This window comes from Corvus kubaryi, unplaced genomic scaffold, assembly GCF_017639235.1.
Source record: "Corvus kubaryi isolate FWS band 111438036 unplaced genomic scaffold, C.kubaryi_AGA036_p1.0 37398, whole genome shotgun sequence".
NCBI lineage: Eukaryota > Metazoa > Chordata > Aves > Passeriformes > Corvidae > Corvus > Corvus kubaryi.
Window position 1 is genome coordinate 7801717 of NW_024581137.1, and position 19287 is coordinate 7821003.

Sequence of the window (19287 nt, forward strand, 5' to 3'; positions counted from 1 at the left end):
TCAAAAGATAATCAAAGTATTTTACTTCTGGTATGATTTGGACCGGACACTGCACTTACATCACTTTTGCCTTGTACCTCAAAGGAATTCAAAATCCAATGGACCCACCTTAATCCTGTACTAAAACATGAGCTGTGTTGTTTTGTTGAACCATGTATTTTCACAGGCTAAATAACTTACTCAAAATTCCTTGTAAAAATCTGAAGTCTATTAGTAACGTGCAGAATTAGCATATCCCCCAAATTAATTTTAAGTAATTGTGACAGCATGTTACAAATTTGTGTTCTTCCATAGGACACTTACGTTGCCAAATAGGGCAGTCTAGCTGCATTCTGAGGCTTTCCAGTTCTTGCACTTCAAAATGTTTGGGGCCTCTTCAAAGACTTGCAGTGTCAAATCAGTCCCTCTTTCTCTTTTCCCCCTCAAAAGAAACACATTTCAGGTGTTCTGTTCTGTGACTATCCAGTTTAACCTGACTGTAAATTACTCATAGCTTATTGCGCCCCACAAACACCAAGCCAATACTGTGGACAACTATGGCCTACTGGAAGCTAGGACCTCAAGCGAAGTGCTTGTTGTAGGTAACATCAAGAAGCTTGCAAGACAAATGCACGTTCAGACAAGGAAAAATTTAGTTACCTGCTTAACGACTTACACTGCCAGAAACAGAACTCCCAGTGAGCCATATCTTGGACTCGTAACATAAGCAGCAAGGGTTTGAAGGAGCTGGGGTTTTTCAAAAGAAAATCCAACAGAATGATATTCAACTCTAAAGTACCAAATTATTTCAGTGCTAATGCAGCTTACATTGAACCAACATCGATACTTGTGGTTACACCTTATCCAGGACATCCGACTTAACATTAAGCTTTATTTCAGTGAAAACAGAGGGAGGCCCTCTCTAAAGAAAGACTTTTATGGAAGTCTGAACCAAATTAATGCAAAGTAACTGAAGGAATATTGATACCAATAGCTTCTACATCAGGCTGTGTTAGTCATAAAGCTTCCAACAACGGAAGATCATAATAAAACACCCCTAAAAATTATAGGTTGTCCCAATTATTTCTGAGGTCAGTGGAATTTTCCCCAATGAGAAACCTATGACAATGTTTTCTTCTGTTCTGATGTGATTCACTGCCAATGAAACCAAAGACAGGCTGATATACATCACCATTTTCTCCTCAGAGTATTAGATAAAGAATTGTTAACTTGCAAGAAAAAAAGGTGTTAATAACCACAATACTTGTTCCACTTCTATGTGTTACATTTTTTGGCTAATATCTAATCAATTACACATTAAAAAAAAAAACCCTACTATGCCGTTTTCTAAATGTAAACACACAGACTATTTTTATAACACATTTATACACTGCTGAAATCTAACAAAACAGCCTACTGCACAAAAGAGATGATGAGTAGAGCAGAAAAGTTAGCTATTTTCTGACTTACATGAATTTACAGTTCAATTTTAATACTTGATAATACGGGTGAGCACAAGACAGTGTGTAAACCATTCAGATGAGAAAACCAGCAACCCACCATCCATATTCTCAAATTACTGATGTCCCTTCAGGCACTGAACATAGTGAAGGATACACATGCCATCAGTCAAGTAGCTAATAATACTAGCATCATCTCAACATATTACAGAAGAGTTAAACTGTTCACTGGATGAGTTACTTATAATTGCAGTCACGGTAATAAAGTAATCAAAACTTTTAAAATTCAAAATCTGGAAATATAACAAGACTCAAGCAAATTAAAAAGCCAAGATCCACTTTTAAAAAGCATTGGAAATAAGCGTTGGACCAAGGTGAGCCATTTGTACCACTGTCGGCTTCTTGGGACTTTTTTCTTTTTTGTTTTTTTCTTTTTTTTCCCCCTTATTATTAAAAAAAGGTTTGTCTGGCCTAAGGCAACCCTGGAGTAAGAGAAAAAGGAAGACTACAACACAAGGGTTCGATCCAAAGGCCATCACAGCCAGTGAGAAGACCCTGACACCAGCAACCCTAGATAACATCCATATTTTACAAGACCTTACACTTCACCTTAGGAATGGATTCATGCTGAGCTCTAGCTATGAAAATAATACTTTTGACCTGTAGTAACTCCCAGAGAAACAACCTTTTAAATGCTTTTCACTGTGTAGCTGCAGGCAGTGAAAATCCAAGAGTTCCTTTTATGAATTAAGAACCTGTTCTTTTCTGTCACAGGTCTTAGTTATGCTAACCTCATGCATTCACCTCTCCTCCTTGAGTTCATTCCCAGGACCACTGCTCTTCTTCAATCACTAACAAAATGAGCCATGAATCATCTTGTTTTTCTATTGCCTTATGCTTCTCTTTCTGCTTGGGGTGCTCCAAAGCACTCTCCTGACAATATTTTCCAAAGCGCCTTCTTTCAACAGTCCTCTGGGAAACATCATGGTAACCAGATATATAGCATGATGCTGTCAAAGACTTCTATACAGCAAATCTTGTGACAATAGAACTCCCCTAATGGTATTTGCATCCTGGCTTCATAGAAAAAGCTCTGTAATAACCTCCCATTTTTTCCTTGTGCTGTAATCATCTGTTATGCTTCTCACTAGTACTTCAAAGTAATTCTCTATTGTTCTGTTACTCTGTACTTCAGCTCATCAAGGTTTAGTTTTTCAGAGCATCACAGAAGGGAATCTTAATTACTCTTTTTTTTTATTTTTTCACTTTTCAAACAAAATCTCAATTCCATAAAACAAACAAAAAATCCTCTCAGATCTCAGAATTTCCTGCTGCTGGATTTGCAGAGAACTAAAATCAACAACAAAACATATCTAGCTTACTATGTCTCAAATTTTATCAAGAGACCTCATTCTGTCACAGCATCTACTACAGTGAGAGAACTTGAACTCTGCAAAAGGCCTAGAAGATCAGCTCTGTCCTCAGCTTTGCCAATAACTATCTAAAAATTCACAAAAATCAGCGAGACCTACCTTTTAAATTGTCCACACACCTAGGCTATGTCTCTCAAGAGTCCAAATTCCAAACCAGAAAGGCACTAACAATATATATGTCACAAATAGAATAATTTTATCATATTTCTGGCGTTTTAAGCGTGGTTTTCTAAAGATAAGTTTAAGCTTCCAGTTCACCACTGAAAATCTGGTAGAAATCAAGCTTATACACCAAGTCATAGGCAAAGCATAGTCTACAAAAACTCTCTTCCCAAAATCCCTGCTAGTGCAAATTACTGCATGTCCTATGATCCAGATCCTACTTTGTTCCTTGAGTCCTGTGTCCAGTTCTGTCTTGTCTCATTTCAAGAAAGACATTGAGGTGCTGGAACATGTCCAGAGAAGGGCTACAAGGCTGATGAAGGGTCTGGAACACAATTCCTATGAGGAGCAGCTGAGGGAGCTGGGGTTGTAGCCTGGAGAAAAGGAGGCTCAGGGGAGACCTTATCACTCTCTACAATTGCCTGAAAGCAGGTTGTAGCCAGGTGGGGGTCAGCCTCTTCTCCCAGATAACAAGTGACGGGATGAGAGGATGTAGCCTCAAGCTGCTCCAGGGAAGGTTCAGGCTGGACATCAGAAGGAATTTCTTCACAGAAAGGGTTGTTAAATATTGGAATGGGCTGCCCACGGAAGTGATAAAGTCACAGCCCTATGAGATGTTCAAGAAACGACTGGATGTGGCATGTAGTGCCACGTGCCAGGTGGTGATCAATCAAAGGTTGGACTCGATGATCTTGGAGGTCTTTTCCAAATGATTCTGTGTTTCATTTCCAAGCCTAAAGCATGGGACTAGCCAGCCCTAGAGAGGGGCAGATTTTCTTGTTCCTAAAGTATATCATAGATTCCCTACCCTCAAGAACACTTGAAATTACTCCTCTGAGACTCCTGTAGTTGTAGGACCTAACTCACTGCATGCAATCTAACAACAGGCATATCACCATAACAAAATCTTGTTTAAATCTAAATTAAGTGGCACAGAACATCAAATTTAAGTTATTAAATACAAACTAGAAATTATACTCCTGTTTTGATTCAAATATGGAAAAACGAACTTGATATTGACGTTTTAGTAGAACAGAGTCCCTCTGTTTGGAGAAGAGAACAGAATAGTTTAGCTGAGGCCAGCAGTAAGAGTTACTGCTAGTCTAAGATGCTTGCTGGAAAGTGCAATAAAGCATACAAGTCCATGTGACATCCCAATCACCATTTTTATGAACATTTTCCTATTTATTAATAGTAGCTGCTCTGAATTCCCTCAAGTTTTATGCCAACTGCCAATTCTGGGTCCAGTACAAATTTGAGATATATTACAAGTAAGTTCAGCTAGAAATGAAAATAAAAGGTGAGAAAAAAAGCTCACCATATGCCAACAACGCAAGTTCATTGATGACAAGTAAAAGGGCAAGTGAATGGCTGCATGTACTAATAATTCTGAAAGTGTAGGTGAGTTCAACCCCTAAAGACAATGAGGAAAAGGTATCAATCATAGAGAAGAAAAAAATAGCACCAGGGAAAGTCAGTTTATTTCCCCTCCTCTTATTAAACTACATTATCTTTTTTTCTGCTCTGAGACAGTAAAACTGTTCCAACTAATCTGTTACCTTCCCCTCTGTACATCTGAACTGATACCTGAACTTTATATTGCCACTTGTATCTTATTCCCCTTTACACATAGCTCTTGGACCTCAACTGAAGACATTCAAAATATCAATCACCAATTACATTGCAGACAAAACCATGTGGAACATAAAATGTATGGGAACATGTGGCATTCAAAGACAGATGACTCGGAAATTGGTGATACAAATCAGCACCTTTCCTGACTTGATTATTTACTAAGAGGAGATTTTTTGCAATGCACAGTCACCTCTAGGTGCTAACCAACCATTCATTATCAGCATTTTCACCAAAGAGTAGTCTGGCCTTGACAGGAAAGTTGCCTGATGATTATCAAGATAAGATTCAGAATGCAACAGCTGCTTTGATTGCTGCAATATGGGTATTGATAGAGATGGAAAATGGCGAAAAACTCAGTTTATGGATAAGTGATCACAATAGAAATAGTCTAAGAAAATACCATTTACATGAAGACAATTTAACAGAGTTTGGATTTGACTTACTACACTGCTGCTGTAGAAGAATGATTTCTACTATCTCAGTATATAGACCCCCCACAAAATACAGAGCTGAACTCTCCAAGATGAGCAACATTCCTCTTTCTGGAGCTCCTCCGTTGTCATGATCTACAAGGTGTCACAAAATACCTATATATTATGCATATGAAGTGGCTGGTCATGTTGTCTATAGACCAGCGTGAGAAGACAGAGCTAGACCCCAAGTTCCTTCACTGAAAAGAATGGTCCATGGAAGAGACTATTAACAGACATGCACCTGAAGGACAGACATTTTTTGCAGCCTGGTTGCATAGATGTCTCCTTCCCATCTGCTTGTCCAACATTAAACCCACCTCCCACAAGTCAGGATTCAGTCAGCCCATTCCAAAGGGATGTTGGTAGCTTATTTTAATACATCAGCCAAGTACATTTGGTAGTATGAATGGCTAGTATTTAAAGTCGTTCAACATGTTTTGTTTGATTAAAAGCTTTCACAGAAAGAGTTTATTTGTGGAAAGAAATCACAGTCCTTTTGAAGGAGGCACAATGGCCAGTGCATCACAACCACTGTGAGAACTAAAAAATACCCACGGACTCATTTTCCTACTGTAAAGCACAGCTTTACAGATTGCTGTAGAATGTTGCCATTTCACTCTGACTTTTAAAATGATAATCTTATTTTCCAGAGCATAACTCCTTGTTCTTTAAAGCTGTCACTGTGAACAGTTAAGAGTGGAAAGTACTCTGCAATGTACAGCCATGTAACATCCTATTGTAAAGCAGGGACATGAAGACAATTCTGGATTGTTTGAGTAGCTTGTAGGGGTAATGTTTTCAGAAGAAAACCCCAATTTTCAGATGCTGAACTTAAGACAATTTCACTGAGGTGATTTCTCAGCAATAATTCTCCCTCTTCCCTAGGGAGACATCAAAAAACCAGAGCACTTGCAATCACGAGACATAGCTGAAATTCTTGGAATAAGTAAGTCATTGCATTTCTGATTAAAGAGATTTTAAAGAGCAAAATCAAAGTCTCAGGAACTTTCTTTTGCACCCCAGAAAGCCCATTCTGTTTTCAGCCACTAAAACCTGGGCTTCTGTACTTTTCAAACTTAACATAAAGACAGCTTCAGACTTTCAACTCACAGTCAATTCCGTGAAAGAGATATTTACATTTGAAATCACTGGAAAAGTAGCCAGAGAGACTAATTCAAACTGGATTTTTTCACAACCATTTTTTTTTTATTATTAAACAGGATTCAAACCAGGAGCTAGAAACTTTGCATAAGCAGGAATTTAGCATGTATGACAGTGTTGTTAAGGTAAGGCCCACTGGATCCAGTCTTCCTTACAGAAAACTCACAGACGGAAAGATGTGCAGCTCTGAGAAAAGCAGGGCCCTGACCCTTCCATATATTTTCCACATTACCTATTCCCCTTTACTGACCTTTTCTCTTTAAATTCTCCTTCTATTTGGTTTGTCCCCTTTTCACTATACGAAACCCAATAAATCCTCCAGGGAACAACCAGTATTTTCTGCCATATTAGTCATCATCCTGCTTTTGCAAACTATCCCTTCTCCAGCATTACATCCATCCTGCTTTTAGGACAGCACTAATCACATGACTGTATCAAACACCAAACAAGTGAATATATTCTAGATTGATTTACTACAGTAATGATACATAATAGACTAAAATCATATAGTCCTTAGCTTGTACTGCTTCACTATTGCCACGTATCCAGCTTGTATGGCAAGAATGGTAAAAGATGTCTCCTGAAGTGATGAATCTGATTTCAGTGTCCTTCACAAAGCACAGGGAAGTTCATGCAAACTGGTACAGACTGAAATAGTTCTTTTGAAAGTATGTCAGTAAAAATAGATTTCATACACGTGTATAATAAGACAAAGGTTAATTAGGTGCAACCACGTTTTCTTGAGGTCGAGAGGAGTTACACCTGGGATGATTTTAGCCTAGAATAGCCACTTATTGATGATTTTTATTTTTTTTTTTTAACTTAAGACATATCACATCACACCATTTTTACTTGACACTAAACTGACAGGGCTAATGAAAGAAGTTATTTTGATAGGGCACAACCTACTTGAAAAAAACACATCTCAGCATTCTGTACTCAGTATAACACCCAAGATTCCTGTAACTCAGAGAAGTGGGACGATATTTTATCTTCTTTTTCCTTTGCATTTTCTCTCCTTTTCACCCCCAGTTTGTGTAGCTGGCAGTATTCTGTGGATTAACAGCTTCATTATTTCCTTCTCATCTCTCCTTTATGATATCTCAAGCATATACAGCTGGTCACTAAGCACTCTTCCTAAGGATGATTCTTTCAGAACTTCTTTCAGTTCACAAACAAACCCCCAGATTCTCCTAGTCCTGCAACAGTCCCTGTGCTAATGCTCCTTCAGAAGCAGGATCCAGAAAACTGCTGACATCTAAAGTAGTCCACTGGCACTGTAAGCCAGGCATTACCAAAACCTTGTCCGGGACTCACTAAGGTTTGCGGAAGCTGAGATGCTTTGAAGAAAAACATTTCATGCTTACCATGTAACCAGCTCCATCTTTCATTTTACTTAGATAGAAAATATCCACCTATTTCTTAAAATAATCTACCAGCAAAAGTCTTAGTAGCTTAATTAGGACTTCTGCTTCTCCCACACATTCTTTGGAAAACTTATTTACAGCACGAGTGATCACTTTCAACACAGTTATGCTCAAAGAACAGGAACCCATTAAGGTAGTTTCAAACAAGACAGTCTTTGGCCAACTTGATTTTATTCAGCTCCTTATTTTAACCCTTCACAGAAGCACTACAGTTAAAGGCTCATTAGTGTTACAGGAAGAAGCACTCTATGCCCCAAGGTTTGCTCAAAAGAGAAAGACTTAAAACTCCAAAGGGCAGACAAAAAAAAAAGTCTGATCAACAAAATACAGCAAAAAAGAAATACATGCAAGGTACTACAAGACACTAAATACTGCCATTCAGAAGCTGTGAATGTCTGGTTTACTGACTCTTTTTTTAACCCCAGTCCCCAAACAGTAAAGGTGGGACAAAGAAATAAGATCAAATACTTCACCTTGGTTTCTTCTCTATTTAATACAGAGCAGGTGTTTCAGTATATCTTTTTAAATGAAAAAATATGTACAATCACATCTATAAAATAACTGGACAGCCCTTCCACTGAGCACTTCTCACTTTCTTGCTGGTTACGCAAATGAAAGTGAGTCTGTTTGGGGTACAGCACTTGTTCAGATGCTTTGAAGCATCTTGCACAACTCCCTTTTTTTATCACTCCTCTGGCTATATAGGTACCTAATTTGGGTTTACTAGAATTAAGAGTTATAAATACATTCAGCTCACTTCATCCCTTATTCCAATTCATTTAAACTGTACAGCTACCCCCTGCCAGTCCTTACGCCTATGGTGCAACCAAACAGCTCTATCTGCTCCAGTTAGGAGGAATCTCTTTGCAAGGTTCCCATCCTGGGAACAAGTTAGAGACAGTTCCTGTGGCTTTTCAGAAAGCTTCTGAAGGACTACATTCCTGCACAGAGAAATTAATAGCTCCAAGCTTGTAAGGATTTACATATCTCCACAAAATGTCAGTAAATCTGAAGTTATCATACCAGAGATGATGATTAGCACTGTGCATATTTAACAAAGGGGTAGTGAAATATGATTTGCATATTTCTGACAAGCATGCAAATTCCCCACTGCTTTCACAACTTAATATCTACACGATTCATTTTATTTTGATTAAATATAACACATTTCAGTGATGACCTTTAAGGAAATGCTCACTTCCAGACTCTTAAATGCACTGTTGACCTGCTACACTTTGTCAGCAAAACAATGATCATTCCTAAGAAGCCTCTGAAAAGCTACAGTCTTACACAGATCAGTCCACAAAGTTGCCACTGACATATGCAATGCAGGGATGCAGAATTTGCATAATCAGCTCATTTGCTGCATTCAGCAACAAGGAACATACTCTGCTAATTCACACCCTCACCAGAAGGTTGCTCCAGTAAAGAAGAAATTGCCACACTGCAATTCAAGAGACATGAAGTACATTAGCTGGGTAACAGCTAAGAAAATAAGCAAATGAAGATGTATGTAAGTTATTATTACCTCTGCTCCACAGACAATGAAAATGACCTTTGTTGAAAGGCTGGTTCAGAATCAGAAGGCAAAACTTCAGGTTCCCTGTAAGATAAATGTTGGTTCTCATTAGCAAGAATAATGATTTTTTGTCCTTTTTTTAAATTTTCATTTTGCCAGATTAATTTTAGTCCAACCACATCAGAGTAACTCCACTAATTTCCTTGCTTCTTAGGTTTTACCACTGTCAGATTGAGAAGCTGTCAGAACCTCATAAGATACCGTTTACTTGGTAGGGTTTTACTAAATGTTCAATTTATAAGTGACTTTTATTTACTGAAGGCCATCCTCAACAGCTCTCTCATTTAATCTCCCACTCGCTGCTGCTGCCTGAATGCAGCAATTACTGATATGAGCTTCACCCTGGTCTCTGTTAATGGGGAAGGCTGGAGGAGACTTCATATGAAGATGTCTCTAACCTACATCCAATATTCCACCCTCCTGGAGGATGCAGAACTCTTGTTGCCATCAGTGGCTTCTGCGCCCGTGCTTTCATATCATTAGAAACTCTAACTGTGGTAGATACATTACAAATGAAGAATGAAAGGCCATGACCCAGGAGCTTAAAACCACAAGCTAATAAAAGCAAAAGTGTACTTTAACCTGTGTTATCTAGGTGATACTGCAGACCAAAAATCTCAGTGGATTTACCAGCCCAACTTGATTGACCTCATAAAGCCTCCCGCCCCTGCAAAGCGTGCACTGTGAAGGTCGATAATAAACCTACAGATAGAAAAGCCTTAAAAGAAAAAAAATTATATATAATACGATACACTTTGAATTTAAAGAGTAAATACGTAAATCTTTTGATGGCTGCCTGTGGTGGGATTTGCATTATTTCACTTCCTAATTATCTTGCCAATCATATAGGAATACAAGTTTCCCCTGGAGCTTGATAACCTTAGGCAATCAAGTTAATGAATATTATTTGGTCATGTGAAACCACTGTAACTGAAAAAAGAAAACCTCTATCACTAGAAAGTCTTTTGAGAAGATCCAGTACAACAGGAGGCAGAAGGCTACAGCAGAAGCCTGTGGCTTAAGCCATATGATGTTATCAAGAAAAATACAGCTGCCCAAATTCCTGAAGTTGAAGGAACATCTAGGGATGGGAGTTGGGAGGGGCAGTCTTTAAAATAATTAAATGCGTGGTGAGGAGAATGAAGTGAAGGTTAGCACACTGGGATACCACTGTTCTGCATCTTCTGCACCTTTTCTTTTGAGTGATTTAGGGTTTCCCTCCCCACTGACCCATTTGATGCCTCAGTTTCCTAAAACAGAAGCAACAGTATTGTCCTCCTTCATATGTATCAAGGGAAACATAAATAAAGACCTAGATGATTTTTACTCCAGTAAAAAATCAACATGACTATCACAGCTATCTTCTGCCTGGTGCACTCAAATACTTTTCCTCATGTCTTCTGCTTGCATCTTTGCTGACATGGGCCTCACTTCCATTTAATTAATGTATATAAAGGGGAATAAACTTTCATAGGGAATAAATGGAGAGGTGGAAGGACCAAGTAAACACAGGAGAGTGAGAAAGTTTTTTCTTTGTGTAGTCTGAACAGTTTTGCCTTGTCCTTGAACTTTAAGAGAAAGGCAGAAAACAATACATTGAAACTAAGTGCCAATTTCCAGCTGCCTCACAGAATGGGACCTCAGCAGCAGATCTCCTAATGATTGTTAAGTGAGAAAGGCTGCCAACTCTTTGTGTTAAACATAATCATCTAGTGATGCCCTCCATTGAAAATAGCCAGCAAATATCCCAGGTTCTGTTACTGGTATGATAATACAAACGGACATGGGTGCTTGTAAGCCTGTTCTTGCTAGTGAATCACAAAAGGCATTTCTGTGCCTGTTTTAAACCCTTAAGCCTTATCAGCATATGGAAACAGCCATAGATTCCAGCTTTTTTTGCACATTGGGATTTGTACATTTGGGTTTTTAAAAGTACAGTTATGGGTTGAAAAAGTGATGAAATGGAAATTATTGTTTCACCTGCTCTTAAAGAAGTGAACATTCCAGTCATTTCAAACCAGTCATTTCATACAATTAATGCATGATAAAATGCTATGATTAATGCTGCCAAAATGAGCCTAAATGTCAGTATTTTAATGGTGCCTGCTGAGTTAATATAAAGCTGCACACAAGGCTCAGTCCTCAGTAGATGTAAAACAGTAATAAAATTGAGCTGCAATAATTAACAACCATTGCCCTAAAAACTATTAATAAATTGGGACATCTGATGGCAAGGACCACATCAACAGACAGAATATGCAACACCCATTACTCTGAGAAAAACTGATGAGAGCTCACTGTGCCACTGCTCCGAGCACTCTACTGGCTATTCATTTGAAAACAAATCTACTTCAAGGCCATTTATCTTTAAAAGCCCTTAACAAATTAGGAAGCATCTATCTCCTGGATTGTCTGCCCATCTATGTTTCAAAAGATAATTAGCACCCTGACCCAACCATTAATGACATTGTGCTCTGTTTAGACTAACAGGAAAGAGGATTCTGTAAGCAAGGAATCAGCAGCAAAAATAACCTGTCCCCAGATATAGGTATCTCCATTGAAGAAACTTTTGTGAGCCTTTTGCTAAAGGCAGAACAAGTTTGTCTCTTGCATAGTTTCTTCCATTTTTAGTATAATTTTCTTTTTCATTATGTACTTTTGCAGCTCTTGAGCAAATTCAACCATCTGCAGCAAAAGCAGGAAAGAATAAATTCCTCCCTAAAAACCTCCAGCTTATTCTTGATATTTACATCAACACAGAGAATAAATGGACTCAAGTCCCAAAGTCAAATGTCCTCCTGTAGAAGAATTAGCCATGCACTTAAGGCCTGATTTCTACAGGAAAGGAGGATGACTACAGGAAATTTTTACATGCATTTAAGGAACCAAATTCTTCCCCCCTCTTGTTTTTCTATTTGATGCTTATAAACCTAGCAGTCTTACTGGCATAACTTACAAAGTATGTATTAACATGTGCACAACTATGTGAACAGGCAGTTATATGAAAAAATATAGTAAAAAAGTCTTTTAGCAGACTTGGAAAATTCTTAATCTTTGAATAAAGCTGGATCACTTTTAATCCTGCTGGAAACCTGTCCTAAGTTACAAATCAATCAATCAATCAATCAACAATGCCTACAAGTTTCTACTAGCAACATCAGTGAATAATCTCATCCTTTCTGAAAACTTTTTTCTTTCCCTTCTTTCTAAAACTATTAAGCTGAACTTCTTTGATGAAACTTCTCATGGTTGCTTTGAAAAGGACTTCTATGAAAGTGTTGTGAATATCCCTGATAGCCTATGCACTGCCTATGCAATGACTTTTTACCACATTGTAACTCACTCAGAACAATTCCAATATATTTTAGAGCACAGATTTGCTATTCTAAAAGCCTTCTTGGCTTCTCCCTATCATATTATACTCATCTAGCTATTTTATAAATATTTATAATATCATTATGCATTTTTTATTGCTTTCCCCTTGCCACGTGCCAGTCTTCAGGCTGTATGTCTGTCACAAAGCATATGCAAAAGGCATATATATTTTTAAAGACAACCTTTTCCCTGCCAATAAAACAATATATGCCACTTTGCTTCCTTTCAGTGTTAGAATCATATCACTAGGAGTTTTTCTGCATACTGTGAGGTTCTTGGCTATTGAATTTTCTGAGGCAAGGAAAAAACTTTCAATGCTTCAAACAAGAGGGCCTTTGGGAAAGATCACTGCTATTCCTAGACTTTCTGACATGATGCAAATGGTAATACACAATGGGGGGCACATGACTTCAAAGTCAGAGCTTTGGCTGTAGAAAGGGGCTTCCAATAAACAATTGATGTTTCAGTTTTGTTTTTTGGTATTTGTGTTTTACTGTTTGCCTGAAGAGGAGTCATTCCCTTCCTTTACAGTGATCCATCAAACATCAACAAAGAATCAGGTTTAGTACAGAGGAAAAAGTAGGAAAGAGACAGGTAGTACAGGTGCAGAGCTGAAAGCTGGAAGTTGGTTATAGGTTTCCAGAAAACTTCTGTACTGATAGAAATATATCTAAATACCCAAGATACTAACCAAGATCTATTGAAAAGACACTGCAGTACACACGTTCTTGATCATATAGGTGGAATTCCAACAGCTTCTGAGAGAAAAAGCTCTGAATGATCTCACTGAAAATTTCTTCCTGCTCATGTTGCTGCTCTCACATCAGTCTACAGATATATCATGATATATATTTAAATATACCATGACAGCAAAAACAAACAAAAAACCACAAACAAACCAACCAAACAAAAAAACCACAAAAACCCCCAAACAAAACAAACAAAAAACCCCCAAAACCAAACCAAACCAACAAAAAAACCCAAACAAAAAAACCCCAACAACAACAAAAAAACCTAAAAAAAACAAAACAAAAAAACCAAAACCAAAACCCAAACAAATAAAAAACCTAAAAAGAAAAAAAAAATTGGTTTCCGGTACCATAACTTACTGAGAAAATTTCTACCCATCAGATTAATTTTAAATGAACAGTCACTGCCTACTTAAATGTCAGAGTATGTAGGAAGGAACAAGGCTTTTTTTCACAATTCCCAAACTGACTGATAAGACAGGAGAGCAACAGGCTAAGGCAGCTCTTTGTATGGCAGTTGAAACTTCTTCAGCTGCACAAGAATTAACATCAAAATTGAGATTCTAATAATTCCACGTAAGTTATATTTACTGTGAGCCCATCATAATAAACCCTAAAGAAAGCATTTCATTAAACCAGCAAATATAACAAAACTACAGTGACATTAGATAAGGTTATTGCTACAGATTACCAGAGCAAGATTACTGAGGCAACTTGAGGTTTTCAAACTAAAACAAAGGAGTTTGGGGGATCAGCGCCAAATCTACACCATTTTCTGCCAAGTAAGCACCTGTCTCCAAGTGTTAAATCCAAAACTGATACTCTGCTTCAGGGCTTTTTTCAAGAGCTACCATTCACTTCCCAAACATACTCAAAAGGAATAATCTCTCCACTAGGAATGAAGTAAATGATTGATTAGACAGGAACTAAGGTGGCACGGGTCAGTCAGACTAAGGAGCATTCCCTATTTCCTGAAAGAGACTTCTGCCTCACAACACAAGATTCTGGTTTTATCAATTAATGTCTTTGGCAGCTCACTACGAGCACCATGTAGGTCTACCTTAGCAAGCAGCATAGCAGAATAAAATCAGTCTGTAAAGCAAAACTGTTGGTGCTGAAGGTATGATATTCACACTACACATGTTTTGGGAGAAAGGGAGAGAGGGAGGCTACTTCAGGTTAAGCATAGTCTGGTTTTGTAGACGTATTAGCAGTAGGAGAGCATTATGTGCATGCCTGGAGCATGTTTTTATCCAAAAGGAAATTGGTTTACATATTCCAAAACCATTCTGCAATGTAAAGCAAACCACAGCAAACAGGCAGGATCATTAGACTTGCTTCAAAGTCATATTCTTGATCCAAAATAAAATGTTAATGTAAATATGCCAATAGCCACACGACTTTTGACTCTTAAATTTTTATTTATATTTTTTAAACAATGCCTTTACCAAACTAACATGACTAATGCCACAAGATCAGTTCAGTCTACATAACACTTTTGTAATTTTATACTCATCAAAATTTGGTTCTAACTTTAGATTTTTATACTTAATAGACAATTTGACACTTTTACCTATCACGTAGGGAAGGTGTGAGAGGGAGTTAACTCAAAACTTACAAATATAGCATTATAAATTCCTGAAGAAGCACTTAACATCAAATCCTAAGATGCTACTTTCTTTCAGGCTAGAAACTCACTTTGAACAGAACAAATAGTGCACCTTATACAAAAACAATCCTCATTCTGCTGTTCTCTTTCTTGAGCCAAGATTTCCCCCAACAGTGCTTCCTTTCATTGGGAAGTCCAGTGCTCTGCTGTGATAGCAAGGAATATAAAAAAGGATCATTTCATAGAATCATTATGCAGACCAAATCAACACCCTAAAATATAAACATTTCACGTTTTAAAAATTTCACAACTCCTGCAGAACTACTACTCTGAAAATGGAAAAACTTCAAGTCAGTAAAATCTACTTCCTCCATCTGTGCTCTTGCTGAAAAGGTAGTTGTCAGCTTTAATTCAGAGAAACAGTTAAGCTTAGATTATTGTATTAATTATGGCCACTACTTACAAAACACTGTGTAGCTGCTTTTTACCACACTGAATCCCAAGCCTCCAAATAAGCCATTTAATTTTCCTCATAACAGTGACAACTCCCATAATAAACCAGCACAAATTATGCAAAAGGATCCCAGACCTTACAAACATGTTCTCAAACTTATTGAGTGAATAAATCAAATATGCATACCCAACTGATTTTCATGCAAAAGCACTGTTATCCCTGTCAATGCATTTTAGTGCTAATTTTTTCATGTAAATTCTATTGATTTTTAAATATTTTGCAGCTCTTAATTCTCCAGGCAAATTCCAGCAAGAAGAGTAGGAAGAAAAGGGGATTTGTGCAAACAGTCTTATTGAAAAGCTGCAGTGTGTTACCCTCTGGAGAACCCTCTACAAGAATTTATGTGGATGAATTCAAACCAACTAATTTCTTACAATAAGTTACAAACATGGCCATACACATGGGATAATCTACCCACATCATCAACCACTGTGCCTAGAAGGGTGCCATGTCTTGCAACGAAATTTGTCAATTAATTCTGGTGCTTCTCTGGAGAATGTGAGAGCTGCATTTCTGATCTCAGTGTGTGATGGGACACTTCTTTTCATACTAAGTCCTATTGTCTATAGATGCATTTCTGAGTGCTTGGGACTTCTGCTCTTTATGTGTGAAACATAGTCTGGTCAAGCAGAATAAGATCACACAGTTCCCAGCAGTGAATCTTCAGTTTTAGATAACTTGTCCAGCATCACAAAGAAACTTCATGGTAAGATTCAACTCTCTAGGGCAACACCGAACTGAACTGAATCATGAGAACTGTCTATTTAAATAGAAATAATAACAATCACACTTCTTACTATTATATACATGGAAATGATGCTTGGGTCCCATTACCAACTCTCATTTGAGAAGGAACACAACAGAGTAACCAGTCACTTTGGTGAGGCAGCAATGTACATAAACCATAAAACAGGCTCTTCGAGACACACACTGGCAGATGCACCATTTTCCACTGCAAAGCCTTTGGCTTGATTTACCTCACACCCATGCTGCTTCTCTCCAGAGATGTGGCCAGACCATATACCCATAATTCTGCACTTTGTGTAAATTGGACTTTCATTTCCACCTGAGCACAGCCAAGGTCGGAATTAGCTGGAAACAGCAGTGGTTTGTTTAGCTGAGATGTTATCAGCTGTTCATTTACACTCTTCCAGTTTTCAAGACTGGACTCAAATTGTCCAACAATCCAAAAAGAGAGATTTCTGATACGGGCACAGACAAGTAGAGGTCTAGAATATTATTCAGATATGTTTCATCCTGTGGCATGGGAAAAAATAGCCAAGTAAGACTGAAGTGATGAAAAGTAAGTGAAATAGCAGGAGGAAAGACAATTTTGTGCAGAATGGGAAGACTAGTCCCCAAGGTTGCAAAATCTGACACAACTTGCACACTTAAGGTAAACTTTAAAAATGCATGAATGTCACTGCAACTACATTGTAAAAAAAAAAATACTAAGTGCTTTGCTTCGTTATTCACAGGCAAGTCATGACCTGAAACAGTACCCGTTTTACACCTTGTAAGTTTGATACCAGTTGGAAGATCTTAAGAGACAAGAAATAGACATACAGGATTGCTATAAAAATATTGATAGTGCTATGGTAAAATTGACTTTAGTGTTTAAAATTTCTAGGCACAGAGCGTTTGTTTGGAGCTTAAATCTGCATCAAAGTGAAAATATAAGCAAATCTTGAGAAAATCTATGAAATTTCCGTTTTATCTTCAGGCTGGAAAATAAACACAAATTACAGTACAAAGTTAGCTTCTTTTCATAACTTCCACCCCCCCCCAAAAAAAAAAAAAAAAAAAAGACATTAGAATAACTTCCCTTTCAAAAAACTTTAGGAATCATTGACTGATCTCTTCAGTGCCATCCAAACAACTATTACTATTCAAGGAAGTTCCAACCTTAAAAGAAAACTCGAGATAGGTGCTCACTTTCTAGCTGTGTAATAGCCAGGTCTAATATACTGCCCTCCATGCATTTTAAAAACATATCAACACCGTCTGAATACATCACACTAAGGATACTTGTTATCTGGGATGTCTCCATTTCCAAGGATACAACCAGGCATACAAGCTCCCCTGGCAGTCCATATCATCAGCTCAATCTGCACACAGCAAGGGCAAGGTGACTTCAAGGAATCTCAAGGCAGGGCAGGCAGATGTCAGCAGTCTCTCGAAGCACTACCCCCTCTGCAAACATTCAGCTCAGCAAACTGTATAGTGCCATTTCACCTATCTGTGGTCAACAGATATCTCTGGATATTTTCTACAGGATTAAAAAAAATTAGCATGTATTTAATGAGTCACATATTGGAGTACTGACCAAAGAGTAGGAACCCTGGGAACACATAAGTGCCTGACTGCACAGCATTTAAAACCCCTGCTCTGCTGCTACCAAGCACTCCACTGAAACTCCAGCTACTGACAGTAACACATCCTATGCACAGAAAAGTCTGATTCCTATTTGCACCGAGATGTACCTTAAATTTAAGAAGCTGATGGAACCTGATGCCTCCTCTGATGTCAAAACACCAACCCATCCACCACCAAGACATTTCTCTACTGATCTCATCTGAAGGGCATGTTTGAAGTAGTTGTTTTCGGAGCATACCTGTTATATCCTGCTTTGTATTGTCAGTCATCTGCTTTTTAAAATCTGGGAAGGAGCTACCTTTTATCAACATGGATAAAGTTAGTGTGTGCCCTCAGAAGGCTGATGACCCATGTTCAGGTTCCCTCTCAGAGGGAATTCGCATCTAAATTCAGTCAAGACAGTACTCTCCTCTCCAGACATGACAAAATTAAATATATTAATGGAATTATTTTCATAAAACAGTTAAACAGGAGTAGCCTGTGGAAGTCTGATTCTGCAGTCCACCGACCTGAACACAATTTGTGCTCCAACTTACTCAAACCGCTCTTTCCCACTTTGAGTACATCCTCCAATTACTTCCTCATGGTATCACAGGAACATTATATCCATTGTTGCCTCCTTCCTAATGTGTGACATGCTTGCAGAGAAAAGTTTAACCTCTGGTTTTGTAGGATAATTTTCAGGCAAGAAGAGTGGTTTTCTCACTATCTTCAGACGACTTGGCACTAGCAGTCAGAAAAGGAGGGAATAACTTTCTGCAACACAGCATAAGATGTCCAAATCCAACAGAGCAGGATTTTAGATGCTTCAGTCTTCCCACTTCTCATGGTATTCCCACTGACAAACTCAGCTTGATTCCTTCTTAGTACATTCATGCTGATGGGTTGTACTCTTTGTGTACAATTTCTCCCCCTGATGTGTATATACCGTCCCACTACCATGCTCAGAACAACTACACCTAAAAGTGTACTTTTAGTACGTGACTGAAAGTCCTGTGTGCATTTACTGAATAGCCCAGAGGATAAAATCCAATATAATGTAGTGAGGGCACACAGTAATGTCCCATCTTCAGAAAGAGGAAAATAGGCATTATGTGACTGCAGGAAGATCACACTCCTATTCAGCAAATGAGTCAATCTGAAAAAACAGACGTTCCTTTCCACTCCTCAGCCTTATTTTATCAGAAACATTACAAATCACAGATGGCTTCTGACCAAACTCCAGAGTGGACAACTACAGGCTTCTCTTTCCCTACTTCTGTTCAGCCATCCCAATGAAATACAGTATCTTTTACTGTCCTGAATTCATATGCACTAATTAAGCACTTATTTAAAAGCACCAAGCATTCAACCAG

General features: G+C 38.1%; 1 protein-coding gene across 3 annotated transcripts in view; it reads right to left on the reverse strand.

Annotated features, from left to right (window-relative positions):
* TPK1 (thiamin pyrophosphokinase 1) overlaps positions 1-19287 on the reverse strand; it is a 309265-nt gene that overhangs the window by 241422 nt on the left and 48556 nt on the right. For 2 of the 3 annotated variants that reach the window (XM_042043467.1, XM_042043465.1), the window contains exon 2: positions 9259-9333. The exons of the other annotated variant lie outside the window; for it this stretch is intronic. In XM_042043467.1, coding sequence (XP_041899401.1) covers positions 9259-9333 — 75 coding nt within the window. The remainder of the gene's footprint in view (positions 1-9258; positions 9334-19287) is intronic. 3 annotated transcript variants of the gene reach the window in all.